Raw genomic sequence first — 23411 nt, forward strand, 5'->3', positions numbered from 1 at the left:
TGGTGGAAATGCAAGGACTCGTGCAAATGGAGTCTTTCCCAGTGTTGGAAGAAGTGTTTCTTGGGCATGGTGGGCACCAGGCTGGCAGTGGGAAGTTTTGTTCTGCACCCTGCTCTGCTTGCTGCACCAACAAAATGAGGATATTAGTTTCTATTAGCAATCACATAGCTAAGGAACTTCATCTATTATGTTAACCAAGGAGCACGTGTTCTCAACTCTAACAGGCTGATGCTGAAGGGTGTAGGTGGTCTGTATTTGCTGTGTCCTCAGGGAGTGGATGTGTAAGGGTGGAGAGTTCTGTTTGCCTGCGTTGTTAACACAGTGTGGGCACAATGTCTCTGCTTCTTTCCAGTATGGTGATTACGATCCCAACGTCCACAAGCGAGGCTTTCTGGCACAGGAGGAATTGCTTCCAAAGCGGGTAAGGAGCTCAACCCAGCAGAAGAATGAATTTCCACACTTGGTAACATTTGTGCTACAAAGCCCTTTGTAGAGAGGGTCTCTGTGGGGCTGCCTGCTGTGGTGGGGTGGATTTCCTTATCAAGACAAACAACCCGAGGAGCTACACTGTGGGAGGAGGATTCAGTATTTTTCTGACATTTTAATAAAGCAGAAGCAATTATTTTCTTTCCAGTGGTTTTCACATTTTCATTGTCTGTGTTTCTTTTTGGTGGCCTGGAGACTGTGTATGTTTGAGGGCTAAATCAGCACTGTGATATCGCAGAGCATGGGGCTGAGCATACGCTGCTGGGAGAGAAGGCAGGGGCCTGTCTGAGATCAGCTGTAATGCCTGGGCATTTTGCTGGAAGCTTGGGCGTTTTTGGCCTGTTTGCTGGCTTGGGAAAATATGGCAAGTAGCAATGTGACATGGATCTGTGTCTCCTTGTGTGTCTCAGGTAATAAACCTGTACCAGATGACTCCAGAGATGTGGGAGGAGAGGATTACAGCCTGGTATGCAGAGCATCGAGGTAGAGCAAGGTGAGTGTGTGCTGAAGTAGCCTGTGGCTCAGGGTCAGCCCCCTCACTTGAAGAACTGCAAGGGTTTGGGGACCTTGGGTAGGCGATAGGTGAGCTCTGCTCATAGCAGGGTTAATCTCAGCAAGTTTGGCTGACAGACTCACAAAGGGCAAAGAGGTTTCTTTATTTCTGCGGGTCTGTCCTGCTGCCCACTCGTTCCTGGTGAGGTGAACGTGGGACTCGTGCTTAGGAGAGGAGCATACCTGCAGAGGGGCACAGGGGCAGCCCTATGTGCCCAGGGGCTCTGGGATCTCACTGGGTGAGGAAGGAAATAGTGGGAACAAAACCAGGTAGAAAATCAGACTGGTGAGGTGTATCACTGCTCACGTGGTAAAACGCTCTTTGTTGGAGATATTCCTAAAGTAAGACAGAGCTGAAGCACAGGACTCCCAGCTGAAGATTTTTCCCCTTATGCTTAAGGGATTGGGAGAGGAACAAAGCATTGCTTGAAATGCTGTGTCTCTCTGTGTGTCTCTCCAGGTGTCAACAGCCATTAAGATGCTGGCAAGCTGCAGACTGGGATTTACTGTAGGACTGTATTGATCCTGCTAGCAAAGACAAACCTGACCCATGTGATAGACAGTCAAGGTTTTAACACACTGTGTGTGCTTAGGATCAGAAAGTACAGCCTTCTCACTCTCTCTGATCCACCAAATGTCTGTAACTCTGGCCTTTTTTTCCTCTTTTTTGTCTGACAGAGATGAAGCAGAAATGGAGTATTTGAAGATAGCTCAGGACTTGGAGATGTATGGAGTGAACTATTTTGCAATTAGGGTGAGTGTAGGTTGTGCTTTCAAGGTGTGCAAAGTTCCTTGTTGGGGTAGCTCTTGTGCTGCTGTGGGATTGCATGAGTGGAGACTGCAAGAGGTAGTGCATCAGGGACGCGTCTGTGCTGTGTTAATGGGAGTCACCGTTGTGGTGCACTTTGCTACCCAGGATGCAGGAGTCCTTTTAATACACAGTGCTGGTGGGTCACTGCTCAGGGCTGGTTCACAAAGCTGTCAAAGGCTTGGTTTGTGTCAGATTGTCCTTGAGTTGAGTAAGTGTTTTCTGCTCTTTTCTTTCTTCCCTTAGAATAAAAAGGGTACTGAACTACTCCTTGGAGTCGATGCTTTGGGTCTTCACATTTATGACCCAGACAACAGATTGACTCCTAAAATCTCCTTCCCATGGAACGAGATCCGGAATATCTCCTACAGCGATAAAGAGGTATGAACCCATCTCCTCCCTTTTCTGAGAGCAGTGCCAGTAAGTGCACAATAACCATTTAAAATGGCTTCGCTTAGCTGTTGTATCTGCTGTGCTTGCTATGACCAGCTTAGCTGAAGGCAGCTGAGGCTTTCTGGGAGTGGACAAACAAAAAGTCAACCAGTTTGATTTTAGAGTACCTTCAAACCCAATAGGTATTTTTGTCACAAATAAAATCACTGTTGATGTGCTTAGCCCAAATATTGAAGATCGTGAGTTTAAACTGTTTTTTGCTGTATACGTGCTCTTGAATTATAAGATGTAGTGAGAGGTGTTCCTGGTGAGAACAACTCTTGCATCTTGGCATGCTATTACATCATCTTGAATTCTCAGGCTGCTGGGCTTGGCATAACAGCTAGAATCTTTTTAGGAGGCTGAAAAATTTAAGCTCACCATCAGATAAATATTTATTAAATCCAGAGCGTAAATACAAATCTTTAGAATTGTTGGCTGCCAAACCCATTTGAGAACAGCAGTAAAATTGTCTGTGGAGGAGAAACCGGTCTGCTGAGTTGTTTTAGTCTGTGAGAAGTGCTCAAAGAAAAGCTACTGCCTTCGTGGTAAGGAAGAAAATTAACTTGTTAATTAAAGTGTTTTCCAATCTAAACATGGTATTGATCAGGGTAAAAGTTAAAGGCTTCTCATCAGCTCCATTTATTGCATGTCTTATGAAGTTCTGTAGGAAACGGCCATGTTGGAATTCTTATCACTTGTTTTCTGCTCAAAAATGGAGAGCTCCATAACTCTGTGAAACAGTTCAGCACTTAATGACTTTCAAAGACTTCTCTGCCCATGACAGATCAGTGCGGTGGAAGCTGTCAGATCATGCATTGCCTCAGAGACACGGGGATTGAAGGCCCTGTTACTGGGCCTTGACACAAGACTGTAACAGATCTTTCTCTTGGGGGTAAAAAGCCTGCCACTTTCTATCAGGGCAATAATCTGGGTAATAAGATGACCACAAGTAGAACTGACATGATAGTAAACAGGTTTAATAGCTGGGTATGACAGCTGCACTGACACAGCAGAAGTATTTAATCTATTGTAACAAAGATTGACTGTTTACGTGGAACTGAAATTCCTCCTCTGGCATATTTCTGTTGTTGCCTTCAATGACTGGCATGGATTCTAGTGGAGCTGAAGCCCAGGGACATTCACGCACGTCTGCCTGTGTGAAAGTCTTAAAAGATGGGCTCTTAAACTGACAAAACAAAACACTGCCAGGGTGAGTTCTGCTGAGCCCTTTTCAAGCAGTACAATGTGTTGATAAATAGAGCCGGTTTAATGGACACAGGCTGCCTGCTACCGTGATATCTCTTCAGCCAGTTATTTTTGTAGTCTATGGAGGAGTGATGGAATACATACACGCCTTCTTTAAAACTGCAGTATTGCAGAGCACTCTGTCTCTTCAAGCGTCGTTTTGTTAGTTCAGAGTCTTCTCGCTATCCTGGGGCTGCGTTACTGAAATACTCAACTCCGGTGATGCCACTTGTATCCCTTGAGAGAATCCTTGTGGGAAGGTGCTTTGAGGAGGGTAAACTTAGGATGAGCTAAGAGCTGATTAGTTGGCATGAAGTATCAAAGCGCGTTGGTGCAAGGGAATGATCTTTTGAGTTGCTGAGCAGTCTCATGACGTGACTGAGATCTGGGGAACAAAATGAAAAATTCTTATGAGGAGCCCTGGCAAAGGGAGATGTTAAGGAGAAGAATAACTGCTTGTGTTTCCATATTTCTATTTCAGCCCTCCATCACTTGGCTCAGCTGGTTCTTTCTCTGTTCAGAGGTGTCATGATTTTCTACTGGCCCTCCTCAGTTCTCTGTAGCTTTCAGGAAAGAAGCTTCTTGTCTCAGTTTGGGAGGCTGTGGATCTGTCTCTGCCCTATGCAAGGTGCTCTGCAGAGGCTGCCCACTGCTGGGTGTTGTGGCCTGGAGATGAGCATCGTGTCTGTTGTTTCCATGTGACACTCCTTCTGGCCAGGAGCAGTTGTCTCCTTGGTTGTTTTTGACTCCTGGTTCCCTTGTTTGGCTAAAAGACACAGGGATAGCTCTCAGCCTTGTTTGTCTGACACTGCTGACCTCCTCTGAGCTAAAGCTTTGGTAAGACTTTTATAGCTGTGTTATCAGAGAGCCCTGCACTTAATAATAATTTTGTCCCTCTCTATTTTTTCCTTTTCAGTTTACAATTAAGCCATTGGACAAAAAGATCGATGTGTTCAAATTCAATTCATCAAAGCTACGTGTGAATAAGCTGGTAAGTCTTCAGACACAGGCAACAAAAATTGCTCCAGCAGGAAGTATGAGACAGTGCTCTTTTAAGGCTTTTCCTTCAAGTACTCATAGGCAGCGTGCCGGACTGGATGGACTGTAGATGTGACTTGGTACTACAGCTGTTATTCTGTCATAGCCTCTAGAAGAGAAAAGGGAAGATGAAGCTGTGCTCATTCACAGAACCTCTCTCCCTCTCCTCTGTTTTTGTGCTCCCTTTCTGAGCTCTCAGGTTGCATCTGACCTGCATGGCAGAAGCACACTGTAAGTAAAACTTTCTCCTAACCCTGTTTTTTTGTTCCAAATTCCTTTTCTTCTCTTGTTCTTCTCTATTCCACCCTGTGGCTTTAGGCCTCCCGCTTTTGGGAGGCACCGTTGTCAGTGTTGCAGCCCTGGCTTTTTCAAGGCTGAACCCTGCTTAGGATGCTCTGCTTGCACAGGAACAGCAAGAGCTGTGTTTAGCTGTCTGTGTTGGAGGTCAGCTTCACCTGATACTCTGGATTAGGTGCCCAGTTGGTTTTGAGGCTTTGATCCAGGTGCTGAAGCACCTGTGCACTGTTGTTAAGTTGCACAATGGATCTTCAGAAGGCAGAAGGGGATATGTTTCCCGTCCTTCTAAGGGAGGGAGGGGGGCTTTGTTGTCCTGGCTATAGGCTGTCCTATATGTGTGCTGTACCTGTGTGCACAAGGAAGTGGAGCTTTCTCACAGAGGCCTCGTTCAGGTTCATGGTGCTGTCTGCAAGGGAGTCACTCATAATCCGTGAAATGAAATACAGACATGTGGATCCATCCTTTTCTAGGAGAACTGGAGCTTAGAAACTCTTTCATTGCTGAAAAATAACATGAGCTTTCTGTATTCTTTGTACCACTCCCTTTGCTTGCTATCTCTCCCTAGTATTACTGCTTTCCTTGTCCTCCTTAGGTATCAGAAGGAATATCATAGGTGCTCAAAGCTATCTGAAGGTGTACAAGGTCACTTTTGATAAGCCCTCTGTGTGTAGCCTCGCCCGAGGTGGAAAATGATTTTCCTTCTTTTTCTTGTTTTGTTCCATCTCAGTGCTTTTAAGCTTCATGTTGGGAGAAGGTGGATGTTAATCTTGAACCTAAAGAAAGGGGGGGTAGTGAGAGCAGGGGAGCTGGCTGAAGCTGTAGAAGGCTGTTTTACTATTTGGCCAAATGCCTCCTCGGGGTTGGTATAATACTTTGCCAAATCTGTGCTGTGTTGGCTGCACAGAAAATTGGTTTCTGCAAAGAGCCGATGGCTCCCTGCCCTTCACGTTGGGTACAAGAGCTCATAGAGCCTGGGTTTGGTGGAGGGAAGTGCTTACAAGCACCAAACCTAGTTCTTTGCGTCAGGAGTAGAAACCACTTCATCATCATCTCACATACAGCTTTTTCTCTCCTCTCTTCATCTCTGACTGGAATAGATTCTTCAGCTGTGTATTGGAAACCATGATCTCTTCATGAGGAGGAGAAAGGCCGACTCATTGGAGGTGCAGCAGATGAAAGCACAGGCCAGGGAGGAGAAAGCCAGGAAGCAGGTGAGAGACATCTCCAGTAAACAGGCTGAGAGCAAGAATTGGGAATGCAAATGAACCTGGGGAGGAACAGTCTCCAGACTGACATTAAGCACATGGAGCAGCTTTGAGGGAAGGTCCGACTGAACGTCTCTTTATATAGCAGCCTGCTCCTGCAGTGCCATTCTCCACTTGGCTCCGTGGCTTGGTGACAGCCCAAGTCCGGCCCTCACACTCAGGAGCAGAACTGGGGAGATGGGGGGGGGACGAGCAAATCTGGGTGTCCCAGAAGTGTGGGTGCACCTTTCCCTGCCTTACTTTTTTCCTGAGCTCTACATTTAAAAAGATGTAGCGTGTTGGGGTGGCTGGTTGTAATTAAAGCAGGGGCTGTGAGGGGGAGCTGTGCTTTGTCGTGGTTCTTAGTCTCATTTTCTAATTACATGGTGATGGAATGCATGCCGACATTTCGGGGGGGTGCAGCCTGCATGCTAATTCATTGCTGGCCTCCTTTATCTGCTGCAGGTCAGCCCAGGCGGCAAAAAACTGCTCTTTGGAGGCAGCAGTGTGTAGCCAATGAGTATATATCAGCAAATTGGATTGTATGAATCATTGTTTTCTGCTCGTAGACCTTTTCTACTCACTGAAACCCACACAGCTAATCTGAATACTGCTGCTTAGAATATAAATATGTCCCTTTCATACCAAAGCCACTAGATAGCAGCAGAAGAAACCGAAGCACTTAGTTGCACCAGGAGAGTCTTGCTGTCAAGGGACTTCAAATTTGATGCACTTCATTTGGTTTTGAACATGTTTGCAGAGTGTTGGACTCAGTGCTGAAGCCAGGACTGGCCTGGGTTGGTGTGAATTGTCTTGCAGGCACCACCTGATGCAGCTCTCCTTCCTGCAGCTTCTGGAGTGGCAGGAGAGGACAGGACATGAGTCACACTGCAAGGGCAAGTGGGCCAGCTCCTAGGGAAGAGGGGCTTTTTGCTTCCTGTAGAGATTCCTCTGGCTGGGAAGGAGTTGCCATTAGTGGAGCAAAAGGTCCTTCAAGAAGGAGCAGCTGCTAGAAGAGGTGATGGAGTGATGCATGGATGCTGGGAGCAGGCAAGAGCTTATTGCTTCCCAGGAGCTCCCAAACTCCGAGCACTTGTGCTTTACAGAAGGGGTTGGGCTTCTGCTTGGGTGGCTGCTCTCCCACACAAGCCACTGTGCTGTCTTGCACACTGTCCTCCCTTCAGGATCCACATTTGTTAACTGATTCCAAACAATCCCTTTACATCAGGACTTTTTGTTAATGGAAGGCCTGAGTGGGATGCAGACCATAATGATAATTGATGAGGAGAACTTTTAATAGAAGGAAGCTGAGCCATTAGAGCCATGGGTATCCCACTTTCAGAACACTGTTGGTGTCCAAGGAGCTGAGAAATGTGTCTTGTCACACTTATTTCCGTTATTAAACCTGGCAGGTGGCCTATGCAGTGCTCTGAGCCCTGGGTGTAGCATGGATATTTATAGTGTACCCATCTCCCTGGTGCTGGAGTGGTTTAGCATGGTTGTTAATTAGCCCGATGGCAATGCTGCTGTGCTTGGTTAGCAGAGAGGCAGTGTACAGTGCACAAGAGGTGAGAAGAGGTGAAAGGATTCTGAAGGGTTGTCCCACATAGCTTGGCTCTTCCCCACCTAGGGAAGCTTTTCTGTTTCTTGCTGAAGGGAGATCGTTTGTTGTGCCTAGGAACTGATAGAGATGGTGTGGCCTCCCCATCTGTAAGTGAAGTGTCTAGTGTGCTGGGGTAGATTTGTGTTTGTGTCTGATTTAAAGTAACAGCCACATCCCTCAAACTCCCTCCTGGCTGTATGTCAGTATTTAATGGTCTGAAGCTGCCCTCAGACTGTCCAATCTGAACCCAGTCTGGCTGGTTCTTCAGCTTGCCATAGGTAACGAGAAAGAGCTCTGGAGACCTTGCTTGGTGGAGCCTGCCCTGTGAGTCTGTGCAGCAGGATGCTGTCTGGGGATGTAACCATTTGCAGCAGCCTGCCCAAAGAAGAGGAATTGCCTCAGGATGATGCAGGAGCAGGGAGAGAGGGAACAGAATGCTCAGTATGGTGTGACCAGAGTATGTTCACATCATCCCCATTTAGTGAAGGTCTCCCTTGTTGACATGCAGAGGAGGAGGAGGAAATGCAGTCTTGTGTTCAAGCCCTCATGTAACAACTCTCTCTAGCCCTGAGAAAAGTATTTCTAATTCGTGTTATTTCTCCTTGCTTTCTCCTATCTTCTTCCCAGATGGAACGACAGCGCCTGGCACGAGAGAAGCAAATGAGAGAAGAGGCTGAAAGGACAAGGGATGAGCTGGAGAGAAGGCTGATGCAATTAAAAGAAGAAGCAACGATGGCCAACGAGGCCCTGGTAAGTCTCTGGGCAGCTGTTTCTCGAGGCAGTGCAGCTGTTCCTGACTCTTTCCACTGCTAAAGCATTTGAGTTGTGACAGTCCTATGGCTGTTCTCAAACTGTCACTGGTGGGTGGTGATCAGGAGGCTGGATGGAGCTTATTGCATTCAGACAGTCTGATGATGAAGGAGCACAAAGGAGAATGAGTTGGGACGGAGCTTCCCAGGAGGCTGCAGGCTTTCATGAAAGAGAGGGGGGGACTCGGTGAGCCACGATGGTCATATGGAATGTTCAGTTTGGGGCCTTGCTCCAGGCTTGAGAGCACATTTGAGGGGACATTGTGTGCTTGCTGACTTCACACATGTTTATTCTCAGATGAGGTCTGAAGAGACAGCTGATTTGCTGGCTGAGAAGGCTCAGATCACGGAGGAGGAGGCCAAGCTCCTGGCTCAGAAAGCAGCAGAGGCTGAGCAAGAAATGCAGAGAATCAAAGCCACAGCCATTCGGACGGAGGAGGAGAAGCGACTGATGGAGCAGAAGGTGCTAGAAGCTGAGATGTTGGCACTGAAAATGGCGGAGGAGTCAGAGAGGAGGTCAGAGGGTACAACCTTGCAGCTGTCTCTGCTTTGCTTTCCAGCCCCCTTCTGACTTAGCAAAACTGTGGCTCACCTCGAGGTAGTTCAGAGTTTGCAGTGAGTCCTTGTCCTCCCCTGCGTGCACAACAGCAACTGACACCAAGGCTCAGCTGATTTCTCTGTTTTGCTGTTTGCCACAACTAGGCTATCCCTGCATAGGAAATGGTACAGGTGGAACAGTTCCTTTTTTGGAAGGGTGATGCTGTGGTGAATGGAACAGGGAAAGGGGACATCATCTAGAGGGCCTTTCGCGCCCTGACAGCATCAGCTGAAGGGAGCTCAACTTATGGGTCATTTTCTCTCCTGGCATTCTGATTTGCTGCTCCACCCTTTAGCTTTCCTTACTGTTGCTCTCGCAGAGTTCGTGCCAGAGCTGTCCTTCTATGGCACGGATTTTTGTGCTAGTTAGTGTCCCACATGTCAGAGGTTCCAGTGTTTCCCTTACCCAAATGATTTCTTTGTTTAGGACTTGCTAAGGGATAACTCTCTACCTGTTTTACACCTATGCTGTAATCCTGTTTATCAGCCTCCAAACTTGGATCTAACATTGCCTTTTGCTGTTCTTCCTTGGTAGGGCAAAGGAGGCTGATCAGCTAAAGCAGGACCTTCAGGAGGCTCGAGAGTCTGAGCGGAGAGCAAAGCAGAAGCTTTTGGAAATCACCAGCAAGTCATCCTACACGGTAAGAATCATCTGTATTGTCACTGCTAGTTTCCAGACAGTCATTGTGGCATCCTCCATAGTCTAGAGCAGTCTTGTTTCCCTATCCCATCAGTAGGGGGTTATGAATCATCTCACCGTATTGCTTAGTAGCTGTTCTGTAATACTTAGGAGCACTTGCCCTTTTCATCTAAGTAACTTGTCCACCAGAACACTTTGCTCACCTTTTTCCCCCTATCTATCCTGCTTTATTCTACAAAGGCCAGGGAGCTGCTGGTGGAATTAAAAGCAGCAAACTGTAAACTAATCTAAGAAATGTGCCATGCTTTGCATGTGGAGACGACCAGCTCTGTAAGAGCTTTTAAAATAGGATTAAATACAAAACTGAGGATGGTCTGATACTTGTTAGGAAGAATGGACATTGTTCCAAATCTGTGAATTCATTCTTAGGTATAAAATGATCTCTGCACATCTATGTGCTGAAAAACCAACTTCATTGAAGGGGGAGTGTTCTGTAATTGCCCATTAAGAGGATTTCACACCTTCCTCTGAAGCATCTGGTCCTGATTGCTGCCAGGGACTGAAACACCAGACTAAAAGACCACTGCTCCCCTTCTGTCTGGCAGTTCCTTTCCTCAGCTTCCCTAATTGTGCTGCAGGACCTGCAAAAGCCATCAGGCGCTCCTTCCTACAGCTTGCACCTGTCACGACTGCCTTTGCTGCTGCACTTTGTCCAGAGAGGTGAAGGGGGAAGAACTTGACATCTTCAGGAATAAACTCAACAGACATACGTGGGAGTTCCTGACCTGTCTAGTACTGAAGCTTTAATTTGTATGTGTGAGTTCCTTCCTCCCTCTCCCCTCAAAATTTCTGAGAAGCAGATTGAAGAGGGCTAGTGATGAAGAAGCTTTTCATCCAGATTCTCTGAAGATCCCTGCAAAAACATTCAGAAGCGTTTAAGAAACGGCAACGATGGAAAATAGTCGGGCGTTTTTAGCCTCAGGGCCTTCAGTCAAGTGCTGTAAGGCTTGATGCTTTATAAACCTTATCTTTGGAGAGCTCCTTATGTTGCTGCAGGGTTCTGGGATCCACCAGTTTGTGAATTCTGAGCTTAATTTACTCACAGGATGGAGCATACTTGTTGGAAACCTACGGAATGGCTACATCAGCCCAGTGCTGATGTCTGGGCAGAGCTCTCACATCCAGGTTCCCTCACGTGGCTGTGCTCATCCTTAGTCAAACAAGCAGAACCACAGCTAGCAAGCTCTTGTGCATAAATCCCCATGCTGCCCGCACTAGTGATCAGCAGCGTGACTGTATTCCTGCCTGTGGAGTTAAAGCCTAATTACAGGAGGTAGTGCAGGATTGCATGGAGCTCAGCTCCACCCCTCCAGCTGCATCTGTCCTAGAGGCAATCTGTGCAGAGCTGCCGCCTCCAGTCACAAAGTGCTGTATCCTCCTTTCCTCAAAGAACTGTGGCTTGCCTTTTTCTCTCCCCATTTAGATGACAGAGCCCCCTCTCATAGCTCTTCTTGCCCCCTCCCAGCCATGGGAGCAGCACTGCATCACACAGACACAATGTCTGTTGCTTTTCCAAGGCCAGCTGGCTGCCTTATGTCTGTTAGACTTGTATCCATGTGACAGTAACTTGCTGAACCCTTGTGTGTGAAGCACCCCATCTCCATCCCTTGTTACACCTGCCTCATGTCTCTCTTCCTTTGTAGCATCTCTCACTCTGCCACGTGAGTGCTTTGGGACAGATGAGTGAGATGTGCTGAAAAGCTTCTCCTGCGCAGGATTGGGCTGAAGGGACCATGCTGGGCAGGCGCAGTAGCAGGGAGGGAATAAACCCAAAGTGGCCTGAGGGATGAAGGGTTTTGAAAGCTGCTGCTGGGAGGCTGGTGTCCCTCAGGTGAATGGCAGCTCTGCCAAACGGTACCAGATTCCAGCTCTTCTCTTCCTTAATGAGGGTGTAACGCTGAGCTTGTTATTTTTCTTTCTCCCAGAGTTTGTGCTGTAGTCCCCTGACATGGAAAGCAAGCCTGAACTTCCCTCCTGGGTAACAAGCAAAAGAGGAGGGGAGGAGAGGATGGATGTGTTACAGAAATGACAAGAAGCAGTTAAAATTTTTCTTTGGTAATTTTCCAGTCCCTTGTACTGGCTTTTTAAAACTTGTTCAGGTGTCTTTTTAGACCTTGAAGCCAAAACTGCTTTTGTGATGGTGGTGGTGGATGATGCATGGAAAAGAAAAAGCAAACCTGAGTCTCAGGCCGGCAAGGCTGGGAGAACAATTCATTCCTTACTGACTTGGCAGTGCCTCCTGCCTCCTTTGTTGCCGTTCAGGTACCAGTCACAGCAAGACTAAAGGCAGTCATCTCTTCTGTGATTCTTTGGGGGTATGAAGTGCCTGTCCTGGGCCTGCCCAAGTCTTCAAGTAGCAAAGTGTAGGCAGTGGCAGCAGCAGGAGGAGTTTTCCCTGTGGAGAAAGCCTTGTGACATGGCTTGCTCTGTGCTTCCCTCATATCGTCCATCTCATTTGCTGTGTTCCCCAGAGGGATGACTGCTGTCAGTGTGGTGCTTGCCTCTATTAACTGCAGGAAATTGCCTTAATGTAATAACAGGGTTATGCATTTTGTTCCAGGTGAGGAAACGCATAAGGCAAAAGCTCTGTGTCCCCTTTGTCATCCGATGCCCCAGTGAGATCTCATGTCCCCTCGATTGAAAATTCCTGTAACTCGTGCAAGACTTGCCCAGTATGATCACAAATGGCAGGGAAGTGCTTTGCTCCAGATGCTGAGCCTGTGCCTTTGAAAGCACTCAGCATGTTCTTTCTTTGTTCCATCCTTACACTTCCTCACTGCCGCTGCTCTCCTACTTCTGCATCAGTTTTTTTTGTTGCTTCATGAAAGAGCTGTGCTGAAGAGAAGGGAGGAAGTAGCAATAGTAACCCTGAGAAATGGGCACCAGGACTTGATGACTACAGCAACTGAATGCGATTCCTGCTCAACTTATTGCTGTTGTTTGAGGCTTGTAGCATTTTTTTATTGTTTAAACAGGACAAGCATGTGCTATTAATGTGAAAGGTTGTTTTAAGGCCAGCAGGATGGTTTGGATGGCCCTGGTTCCCCTGCACAGCTGTAGAACCTCACATGGGAGCAGCTTTGTAAACCTGTGTGCCTTGAATGTCAATGTGATGCAAGTATTTAAATCAGGCAGATGCCTTCACTGGTCTGTCCGCTCTCCTTAGAGAAAGGAATTTAGGTACTCAGCTGTCCCTTACAGCAAGTGCTGCAGAATTAATGTGGTCATGTTCTGTGTATGCAGAACCTGAAACTCAGAGTAAGAAACGATGTTTTCCTCGCAGCTTTAAGTGTGACTTATCTGCAACATTCCAGGCCAGCCAATGCAGTTGTGGTCACCTTCTTGTTTGTGTTTGTACAAGTCATTTGCATTTCAGCCTGAGACAAGTGAAATTGTCCCTCTCAGGTTTGTCCAGGAGTGGGGATGAGCCTCAGCTGTTTGTGAATTCCAGGCTGGTGGGGAGTGAAGAGGAGGTTATTGTGTGGAGTAAATCTGTCACCAGCCATAACACTGGTGGTTCTTGCTGAAGTGGAGTTGGCTGCAAACAGTCCTAAATAGATGAAACAAGGGAAAGAAATTGCCAGCTAAAGCTCGAGCTCTTGGGGGCAGACACCTTCTGCCCTACTGCTGCCTGACCAGCCTGTCTCTGCAATGCCATCTCCTGCCATCTCACAACACCAACCTGATTCGAGCAGGTCCCTTACAAGAGGGACAGACCCCTAGTTGAGAGCTGGGTGTCTTTTGGGTGCTGGGCTGTTTTCCTTCAGTCTAATCCAAGGGCCAGGCATGCTGGCAGCAGCTGTGACTCAGATCCACGCGTGCAGTCTGCTGTCTGAAGCTGCTCTACCACCCTTGATGTGCTCTGCTGCTTGCAACCTCGTCTAACAGGCTGCAAGAATGGATTGATGATTTGAGTCGGGATGCTCATCCTGTACTGATAACAAGCTCATTTAGTACAGGGAAAGATTTCTTTTAGCTGAGAGATGGCTGTGATTCCTCAGTGCTTGGATCTATTAGTTACTGCGGAGATTAAAACAAAAGGTATGAGTGCATCTTCATGGACCTTTCTGAAATGACACCCTCAGTTAACCTTTGGAATTACCATAGTTTTTGACCATGCTTTGAGGAGTGCTGAAGCACCGGACTCTGGTCACGCAGAGTCTCATGTTGCCTCTGCTCAGAGCCTGTGCTTTTAAAACTAAATTTAAGGTTAAAAAGCTGCTGGAATCTCCCAAGAGGCAACTTCAGTGATGCAGTGACAAAACCTGTGTGGGCAGTCAAGGCTTTATTAAAGCACTTAATATACTACACTTACTAAAGCAGTACCTTGTACCATGTGCTTAGGCATTGCTCAGACTTTACCTCTGCGTTACAGAACAGTTGCTGTAGGAGCATCTGTGCGGCTGAAGTGATTAATTTGTCCTCTCTCTCTTCAGCAGTCCATGAACTCCAGCACGACAGCACTGCCAACCGACCTGCCGAGCTTCAACCTCATCAGTGAGAGCCTGTCCTTTGACTTCAAGGATACAGACATGAAGAGGCTGTCCATGGAGATCGAGAAGGAGAAGTAGGTGGCGTACTGCCAGCCAGGGCTGGGTTTGGCTGTGGCTGTGCCCTGTTTGCAGGAAGGAGAACGTGACTTTTACATTCAGATGAGCCCTGGTGTGAGGTGAAGGGGGAAGAAGGCTTGTGGGCTTCACTTGCCAGGTCATTACTAACAGCTCAGAGCATGCTAGAGCTGCTGGGTGGCCGTTCCTCTAGGTGGGGACCTGGTGTCACAGTTGTATCTCTGCTACCTGGTTAAAGGCAAATTTAAGCATGCTGAGCCATGCAAGCAGGCAGTTCCCATCTGTATGGTGAACCTAGCTCTTGTGTAGGCTTTAATTATGTTGTTAGAAAGAGTTAACAGCACTGTGACTGCTGGCACACTGGACTATTGAAGTGCTTGTGTGTTTGCAGTATGCCCAGAGCATGTCAGGATGGCTGGAATGAGGGCTGCAGTCCTTCATTAGGGCTTTAACCCCTTTTTCCATGAATCTGTGGCATGTTTATATATAAAAAGTATGCGCAAGCAAGTTTGGATGTGATTATAAGCTTTGATCTCGTGTTTTCCTGAGGGTTTAAATGCAGCCTTCGAAATTACAAATTTAGCAGAAATCAAAGCAGATCAGATTTTAATCTCAGTAGTAATAATATGCTTTGTTCATTGACTGGATAGCAGATCAAAGCTGAAAGGGCTCTGCCATAATGCTGCAGTTGTAACTTCCTTGGGCTGCAGTGAAGCACCCCAGATCCTGCCGGGTGCTTGATTCTGCCTCTGCTGTGTACCCTCTCCTGCTTGTTAGATAACAGACTGCTACTCCAGAGGCAGAGGTTAAGAATTTTTCCTCAAGCCAGAGGGAAAAAAGGGATGAAATCTGAAAATACCACAGTAATTCCTGGTTCTGTACCCGGGTTGCTAACTAGGTCAGCCCACTCTTCTAAGCAGGAGGATCTTGGCTCTGCTAAATGATAAAAGCAATAACGGGCTCTCGCTGACTTCTCTGGGAGTGCTCTCATTCCTCGGGTGCTGAGCTAAACCTTGCTACAAATTTTGGCACTCTGAAAGGGTTTTTGTTAGGCTGCTGGTACTTTGACCCCAGTCACAGTATTTAATCACAAGTACAGGCTGCCATGGTGTGACTTGTCTCTAGCAGATGCTCCTTTGTAGAAGGCATTTAAGGCTGAGTCCTGAGAAAGGCTAGTTTTTTGTTGTTGGTATTTTTCCCTTTCTATTTCTGGGAGACCTTTCTCCATCTCAGGGATGCTACCTGTTATTTTGGATGCAGTGCTTGCTTTCATACCTCTTAAATTAGATCCCTCTGAAACATGAGAATTTGGTATATTAGGGTTCTTCCTTGAAAATGGCCTCCAAGAATCTGTGCCTCTGTGAGCTGGGGAGAGGTTGCAGAGGAGTAGAGCAATGCTGCTTGTAACAGTATTCTGGACTGAAATTGCATCATGTTTATCTGTCACTCAAAAATGGGGAGACTTACAAAAATCATCTGGCTGCCCTAGCTTGGCTTTGCTTTTTTTCCTTATGGCAACATGATTTACAGCTCCTGGGTCAGGTGTCTGGGCTCTCTTTTTGATGACAACTAACTGAAAGTAGTAAATCGATGTTGTCAGTTCTACACACTTTAAATGCTGAAGAGATATATATATATTATATATAATATAAATGCTAAATATATATGTATATAAATTTTGTTATGATGCTGATATTGATTGCCACAATATAACCATGTGCACCGGGCCACTGCTGACCCAGGACTCTTTGTGTGTGCTAGGGTAGAATATATGGAGAAAAGCAAGCATCTACAGGAACAGCTGAATGAGCTGAAGACTGAAATCGAGGCGCTGAAGCTGAAGGAGAGAGAGACAGCTCTGGATATATTGCACAACGAGAATGCCAGCCGAGGCAACAGCAAGCACAACACTATTAAAAAGGTATCAGAGGGCTCCAGTTTGTATCTCGCCTGACAAAATCCTTTTAAAACGACAACAAAATAACCCTTCCTATACTTTGCACAAGTTGTTATAATAAAATTGTTTGATCTAGGCTTTCTTCCCTGGCTGCTTAGCTTTGAACTAGGACGCAGGGAGTTTCAGCTTCTGGTGGCCATGGTTTGATGTTTACTGCAATCGAGCCTTGTCCCTTCAGTGCTTCTGTAAAGGGTTGCAAAGTTTCCGAGGTTTGCCTGTCTTGCTGAACCTTAACAAAAGCTATAGAGGGATGCTGTTTGAACCCTAGTGACCTCAGGAACAGGAGAAGCCCTAGCTGCTTATGCAGCTATTTGCCATGGGCAATACGAAGAAGTGGTTTTGAGCTTGACTGGGGAGTAATAAGGGGAGAAATACTCCTGACTTGTGAGCTCTCAGCAGAAAAAGCCAAAGGCCTCGCCCTCACTTTTAGTCTGTTCTCAAGTAACCTATAGTGCAGCTTCAAATACTAACAGCAAAATCTTCTGCTAGTGAGGTTTGTGTGGGTGTCTGCTCCCTGTGCGCTGGACCCTGGAACCACTTGCCTGTAGAAATGCTTTGGAGATTAATAGTGAGCCAGAAAGCTGGGTTGCCTGGGTCTGTTAGCACAGGAGTCACATGTGAAAGGTCACAACAAAAGACATTCTTTATTTTTACACCCAGTTCTTTGTCTTTAGTAACACTGTTGTTCTCCCAGCTGGGTTCATTCTCATGAGAGGCAGGGCATGCATCCATAACCAGTGCAGAGGGATGTAGTGGTCAGCTCCAAAACACCTGTAAAGGCTTTCCCTAGGCTTTTTGCTAGCAGGTGTGCTTTTGGAGGATTGTGTCTGTATGGCACACTTCACAAGCATGCAGGTTATGGCAGCAATTACAGGTTTTAATAGCAAATCTTTGCCTGTTTGCTACTCGCAGATGAGTTATATCAGTTCATGTTGATTTTCATGGCTGGGAACTTACTGTCACTAAACTGGGGCAGGAAAATGAATCTAGTGGATCTCGTTTGCCAGTTTCCCGGTGTTAGCTCTACACTGTTTGGGTTCCTGTCTTTCCAGACGGAAGAACATACAAATCTTCACAGACCCTTTTAATCAATGTAGAATCTGAAAAGCTTTCTGCTCCCGTTAAGCTTTGTTGGATTGTGTCTCCATACTCAGAGCCCTCAGCATAAACAGAAGATGCTGATGGTTTTTGGTTTTTTTTTTTCCTTCTGACTGTAGCTTTTTGAGATATGTTCATAGAAAGCTGCTGGTCCCATTTGTCTCACTTAAAGAAGGCGCCTAGGCAGGCACTTAGAGATGATCCCCTGACAGATTCCTATAATTGGGGCTGCGGTCAGCTGTCTCCTGAAGCTGCAGTCCTCTCCCCTTCCTCTCCAAGGGTTCCTGGGCTGCCTGGCTCATGCATCTCAGCCAGAGGAGCAAAGGTTTTTAAATAACAGTCTATTAGTGAAGCACATCAGAATGAAATTACAGGCTGCTTTTGTTCGTGCCTTTGGGAGGTTAGGAGGGCTTTTGTCTTCATGGTTGTGATGGAAAGGAAAATTCAGGACATGGGAGGTGGACAAGAGGATAGTAGTTGAGGATGTACTACCAGCCCTCTGCCCCACCTGGGAAGCTGCTCGGCACTACGGCAGTCTGGGCAAGCTGTACAGATTGCACAAATGACCTGACATTGCACCTGTCACAGAGGAATTTTGTTTTTTGTTTCTGTGTGTTCATTTTATTTTGCTGGTTTAGCCTCAAGCCCAGGGCAGAAGACCTATCTGCATTTGAGACTTCAAAGTAGGTTATTCCAAGGTACTCTGCGTGTGGTGATGGGGTCACCGGCTGCAACACTAACCTGTGCATGAGCTTGCCTGTGATGTCCACTACTCTCGCCAGCTCCCTTTGCTTCCACCCTCACAGCATTCCTTGCGGTGTGACACCAGTGTCCCCAGCATCTGCCCTTCCCTGCGTGGGAAGCCCTGCCCGGCTCTCGCTCCGTCGGTAGCATTTGCAGCTTCTCCACATTCATTTTCACACCTGATTCCCCACGCTGGGAAGTGTCTTTCTTGGCAGAAGTTGAGTTGGCAACATCAGCGGGGGAGTGCAGGCATAGATTCTTAAATAATTAAACAAGCCTGGTTTTGCTCTGCTGCTTGTGGCTGGGAATCTATCGGAGGTACGGGGTGGCCTTTGAAGATTTCTTTAATGAAGTAAAACGGGATCTGCCCCCTTTTTTTTGCTGCAGAAAGAAATTCATGAGCTTAAAAAAACCAAAACAAACAAAGCCCACAACAAACTCCATCACTTCCTTCTCACTGTTGCTGCCAAAGCTGTTATATCAGACTGAACATTTGCACTCCTGTCTTGGAGTGGGGCAGCACGTGGATGTGTGGCCTGTGTCTGTATGTCTGGGGAGCATCGGGGCAATGGAAAGCTGGCAGCAGGGGACTGCCAGTGTCTGCAGGTATGGCCTGGGGAGGTGTGCGGCGAGGGGACAGCACATGGTATTGGCTAGTGTGGCACCCATGGGACAGCTCTTCTCAGCCCTGGGCTTTTCTCTGCTGCCAGCTTTCCCCAGCCCTGAGAAATAACAGGCATTAGGAATAGAAAAGGTTTCCTGTGCTTTTCCCAGGGAACGGGGCGATTCCCTGCAGGCTGCGCTCGTGGACACCAGCCCTTTTTAAATGACTCAAATAACACTTCCAGCGTCACCTCTGGGAGACAGTTTTGAGGTTTGAGTGTTTGCTGAGTAACTGTCTCCTCCAGCTCTCCTGTGCTGCCTCCTGCTAGAAGCCAGCAGAGCTGTCCCTGGGTGGCACAGGAGCAGGGAGACAGGCATGGTGTGACACGTCAGCCTGACGGAGCTGCTGGTGAATTGCTGTTGTGAGCCAGCTGAATCCCAAGGGTGGCCCTGCCACGCTGCCATGTGCCTCGTCCCCTGCCTTCATAGCACACTGCTCCTTTCTGCTCTGTTAGCGCTGTATGTCTCTTACACAGGGCTGGTTGTGCTTCGAGGAGCAGCCTTGGGCAGCAGGCTGAGCCAGGAGCTCGTGTGCCCGGAGGGAAGATGTGTTCGGGGAAGCTGCTTTGCTCTTACCATGACTGGTCTTGCGTGCACCCACAGCCTAGCAAGTTTTGAGTTGTAGCACTAAAGGAAGAATCGATGCAGGTACTACAATGACGGCAAAGTCAGCTGGAAAAAACCTTTGTGAAAAGTTTCTTTGAGGGCTAACAGAGCCTGCAGCACGGCTGGGAGCAGTTTCCCACAGCCTCTGGAGCTCTGTAGCAGATGCAGGAACGCGCTTGAGATGCAGCCTTCTCCCCAGCATGTGACCAGAAGTGATCTGCACAGCTCGGTGCTGGCTGGGGACTGCAGGGCAGTGCTCTGTGTCAGTCAGTGTTGACAGAGCCGTGCTGGTGTTCGCATGCCAGGCTGTTCTCATTGCCCAGCATCTCCTTGGAGGAAGAAGCTCACTCTGGGGAGATGTCAGCAGTCCCCGTGGAGCTGTTTGTTGCCTGTTGATACCTGCTGTCCCTTCCCATTGGTTTGAGGAGCTCTGAGATGCCTTGAATGTGGAGAAGTCCACTTGTGTCCGTGCCATAGGGAGGGAAAGCAGCAGTCTGAGAGAGAAAAGTCACCCAGCAGCTGAGTGGGACGCGGTGCTGGGGAGGAGCCCCGTGCTGAAACCAGGCACCCAGCGAGCTCTGCATTGTGACCTCCGGGTTTTGTTGCCTGCCTTTGAAGACGCCTGCTAAGTTCTTCATGTTTAATTACGTGGTTAACATGCTAATCCTATTTTACGAGCTCTGTGGGCACAGCACAAGCACCTCATCTGGAAACTGATTTCTCTGTAGCGCCGTGGGCTGGCGCTGCTGGCTCCAGCTGGCTTGGCTTCAGGAGGGTTTGCTGCTTAGACTGCAGTAGAATATTAAAAAAAAAGAAAAAGCAAGGCAGTTCCTCTCATCCTCCGGTGTAGGAAGCCTCCCAGGACAAGCTGCTGCTCTAAAACATGAGCACAATCAGGTCTTTCATTCTGGTTGCTTTTCTTCTTGTGCTGTCATGCTTATTTACTGTGATTTAAGCCCTTTGAAGTATCCGGGCAAGGAGCAAATCTCTGTGCCCATTCCCAGCCAAACGGCTGTGTCCTTGAGCACCGCTCTGCTCCTTTGAACGCTGCCCACCGGGCTGCCTTAAGGCTTTTCTGCAGCGTTTCTCCAGGGCTGGGGCTGGCTCCCCTTCACCCAGCGCTGCTCATGCCCATAGAAATCAGTGCAGACAGCTGTGTTGGGGTGGGCCGGTGCTGATAGTGCTGCTGCCAGCTGCTTCTCTCACTGATCCTATTTGCAGCACAGCATCACCCTGAAATCTGGTGAATGCTGCTTGATTTTCTGCTGTAGGGGCACTTGGGATGGGAAGCACAGCGGGAACGTGGATAGGCTGCTTGGGGTTTGGTGTCACCATGAGCGCTGTGTTGCACTGAGCAACAGCACTTTTCCCATGGACACAGTGTGGTTCCATTCAGGCATGGGCACCTGCAAGCAAAAACAGTGCAGCTCTGGGCTGGGACACAGCAGGCTGGGCTGCTTGTGTCCGTAACTGCAGGCACTGTGGTGGCCTGGATGCTGCTGGGCTGTAGAAATGAGGGTGTTGCCACCTGCATCCTTTTTCCCACCATGAGATGAAAGGTTGCGTGCTGCAAAAAGGAGCATGCATCCAGCAAGTGGCTGTAGGAGGAGCAGCACCAGCACCTTGCTGTCACCCTGGGAGCTGCAGGGATGGAGTGTGGAGCAGAGCCTGGATGTGGTACCTGGTGAGCAAAGCAGCTCCAGGCACAAATCCCCTTCCTAATCCAGGAGAGGCATCCTGCACCCCTGCTTGTGAGCCCGTATCCCTGCTGGCTTCGTTTTATTTCTGCCCCAACACAGACAATGTGTTTGCTTCTGTGCCTCGGAGCCGGGAAGTGAAACTCCCCAGCAGCTAAAATGGGACAGAGCAGCCTAATTTCCTTGTTTACAAGGAGTGAAAGGAAAGCAGAAAGCGTCAGGCCTATCAGCTATTTTTGTGGCAGCCTTTGAAAAGTGTTTCCTTCAACTGGAGTGTCATCTCCTCTCTTTTAAGCACACTCATCAAAGCGGTGGAGGCTGGGGGAAAGTTGTGCTCCGGGCCCCGTGTTTGGGAGAGAATAAACAGTGTGGGAGGGGGAAGGAACGGGAGATGGAGGGGGGGAGAATGGGGAAGGTTTGGGTTTTAAAAGGGAGGTGTGTGAATGGAAAGGTCCGGCCGGCCGCTGAGGGAGCGGGCAGGGATGAAGAGGACACGGAGGGGAGCGGGGGCGGCAGTAAAGAGGATTTACAGCCTGCAGCACTAGCGTTGGGTTTAGCAGGGACTGAGCATCTCCCTCCCAGCAGCAGCAGAACGTGTCCGGGGGGGAAGGAACAGGGGAGGAAGGGGCCGGGATGTGGGGATGTGGCCCCCAGCCCGTGTCGCAGTGGCCGTGCAGGGGGTTCTCCTGCAGCCCTCGTGGCTTCTCCGTGTGCCGGCAGCAGCGCTGCGCTTATTGGGTTTGCTGCTGGAAAGTGGGTTTGCCGAGCAGGGACTTATTGGTTGCTTTTTTTCTTTGTTACTGTTGTTGTTTATTTTCTTAAATAAGTCCAGCAGCTCTGGGTAAAGGCAGAGCTCTGAGCAGCCCCAGCGTGGGCCTGTGGGGTGTGGGACCGTTCCCTTCTCCCTGTCCTGATTCACTGGAGCTCTGGCTGCTTAATTGCGCTCCCTCTCCCTCTCTAAATTTTCTTTGCAGGCTCTGGCAGTGCATTGAGGAGCCCACCCCCCTCCTGCAGGAAGGAGATTATCATAATACTGCTTGTAAATCAATTTCCCCCCCCCCCCCCCTTCTCTGCACTGACGAAAATGTAACTGGCTGTTAATCACTCGGCCGCGCTGGGTGTGCATTTATTCCCCCTTGTTGGGCAAATGGAGCTGCTGCTGGAGGGGAGCCCCGTGAGGCTGCGGGGGGAGGGAGGCTGCGGGGGGTTGAGTCTTTCTTAAAGAGCATGGGGAAAGCATCCCTGCTCTGCCTCAGCCGTGTTCCCTTTTGGAGCGCTGGGCACTGGGCAGGGTATGGAGGATGCAGCCCCCGCCGTGGGTTGGAGCAGCTGTGTACCCTTCTGTATGTTAACCCACTTGAGTTTTACACTGCGTTCCCTGGGATGTGACCCAGCCGGGCTCTGGGGAAGGGGACTGCCTCTCACGGGTAGAACCCAAACCCAGCCGGGCTGCAGCTGCAGAGGGATGGGGTGAAGCTACAGAGCAGAGCCAGCCCTGCTCCGGCATTAAACCCCTGCAGAAACTCCCTCTGCAACAGAGCTTTACCGAATGGGATTCAGAATTAAGAGCTGTGAAGGAATTAGTGAGGAGAGGATGCGGGGCGGGCAGGGAGGGGAAAGCACTTGGCGGTGCTGTGCGGGGCTGGAGGCTCAGCCCGGGATCCCTGCAACAGCAGAACATGGTCCCGGCGGACGGCTCAGCGCTCAGCCCGGCCAAACGAAGCCTTTGCAATTAGCGCTGCTTTGGCAACCCTGGTGGTGATTCAGCAGCTGTTGGGAAGGTGGCACTGCTCCCAGGACGCAGATTGGGGTGGTTAGCTTGAAATACTGCGCTTCTCTTCCTCCCGGCTGAGGACGTGTCTTCCATCTCTCATTTCACCCATTAACGAACGTGGCTCTGACGCGGGGTATTATTTTTAGTTTTGCCTCTCTCTTGCTGCAGAAAGCTTTGCTGAGGTGGATGTTGGGGTCCTGCAGAGCCTCGGCTCTGAGGGCGCAGCCCTGGGCGCGAATGAGCAGCTTCGGCTCCATCCATCGGGACCAAGGGCAGCTTCCATTGAGACACCCTGCATCCCAGGGCTGTGTTCTGCGGGTTTGGGGCAGGGCTGCTGCGGCTTCCCCACCATAAGAGCTCTGCTGATGTTTCTGACCTCATCTGCTGCCCATCGGCACCCTTTGAGTTCTGGGGGGTTGGTGGCACGAGCAGGAGCAGCTGCGCATCCTGCAACCCTTCCCTGCACCTCTCCTCCATCCCCTGCAGCCAG

At 48.8% G+C, this 23411-nt stretch overlaps 1 protein-coding gene across 8 annotated transcripts in view; it reads left to right on the forward strand.

Annotated features, from left to right (window-relative positions):
* Window positions 1–23411, forward strand: part of NF2 (NF2, moesin-ezrin-radixin like (MERLIN) tumor suppressor) — a 39954-nt gene that overhangs the window by 15450 nt on the left and 1093 nt on the right. Inside the window, exons 5-17 of one of the 8 annotated variants that reach the window (XM_072350815.1) lie at window positions 353–421; window positions 897–979; window positions 1717–1792; window positions 2093–2227; window positions 4443–4517; window positions 5959–6072; window positions 8336–8458; window positions 8816–9033; window positions 9650–9755; window positions 14251–14381; window positions 16144–16303; window positions 18076–18120; window positions 19321–19399. In XM_072350815.1, the coding sequence (XP_072206916.1) occupies window positions 353–421; window positions 897–979; window positions 1717–1792; window positions 2093–2227; window positions 4443–4517; window positions 5959–6072; window positions 8336–8458; window positions 8816–9033; window positions 9650–9755; window positions 14251–14381; window positions 16144–16303; window positions 18076–18111 (1326 nt within the window). In that variant the 3' untranslated portion in view covers window positions 18112–18120; window positions 19321–19399. Of the gene's footprint in view, window positions 1–352; window positions 422–896; window positions 980–1716; window positions 1793–2092; window positions 2228–4442; window positions 4518–5958; window positions 6073–8335; window positions 8459–8815; window positions 9034–9649; window positions 9756–14250; window positions 14382–16143; window positions 16320–18075; window positions 18204–19320; window positions 19400–23411 lie in introns of those variants that run through there. The other 7 variants (XM_072350813.1, XM_072350816.1, XM_072350814.1 and 4 more) reach the window with 7 other exon arrangements.

Source organism: Excalfactoria chinensis, chromosome 16 (assembly GCF_039878825.1).
Source record: "Excalfactoria chinensis isolate bCotChi1 chromosome 16, bCotChi1.hap2, whole genome shotgun sequence".
Taxonomy (NCBI): Eukaryota; Metazoa; Chordata; class Aves; order Galliformes; family Phasianidae; genus Excalfactoria; species Excalfactoria chinensis.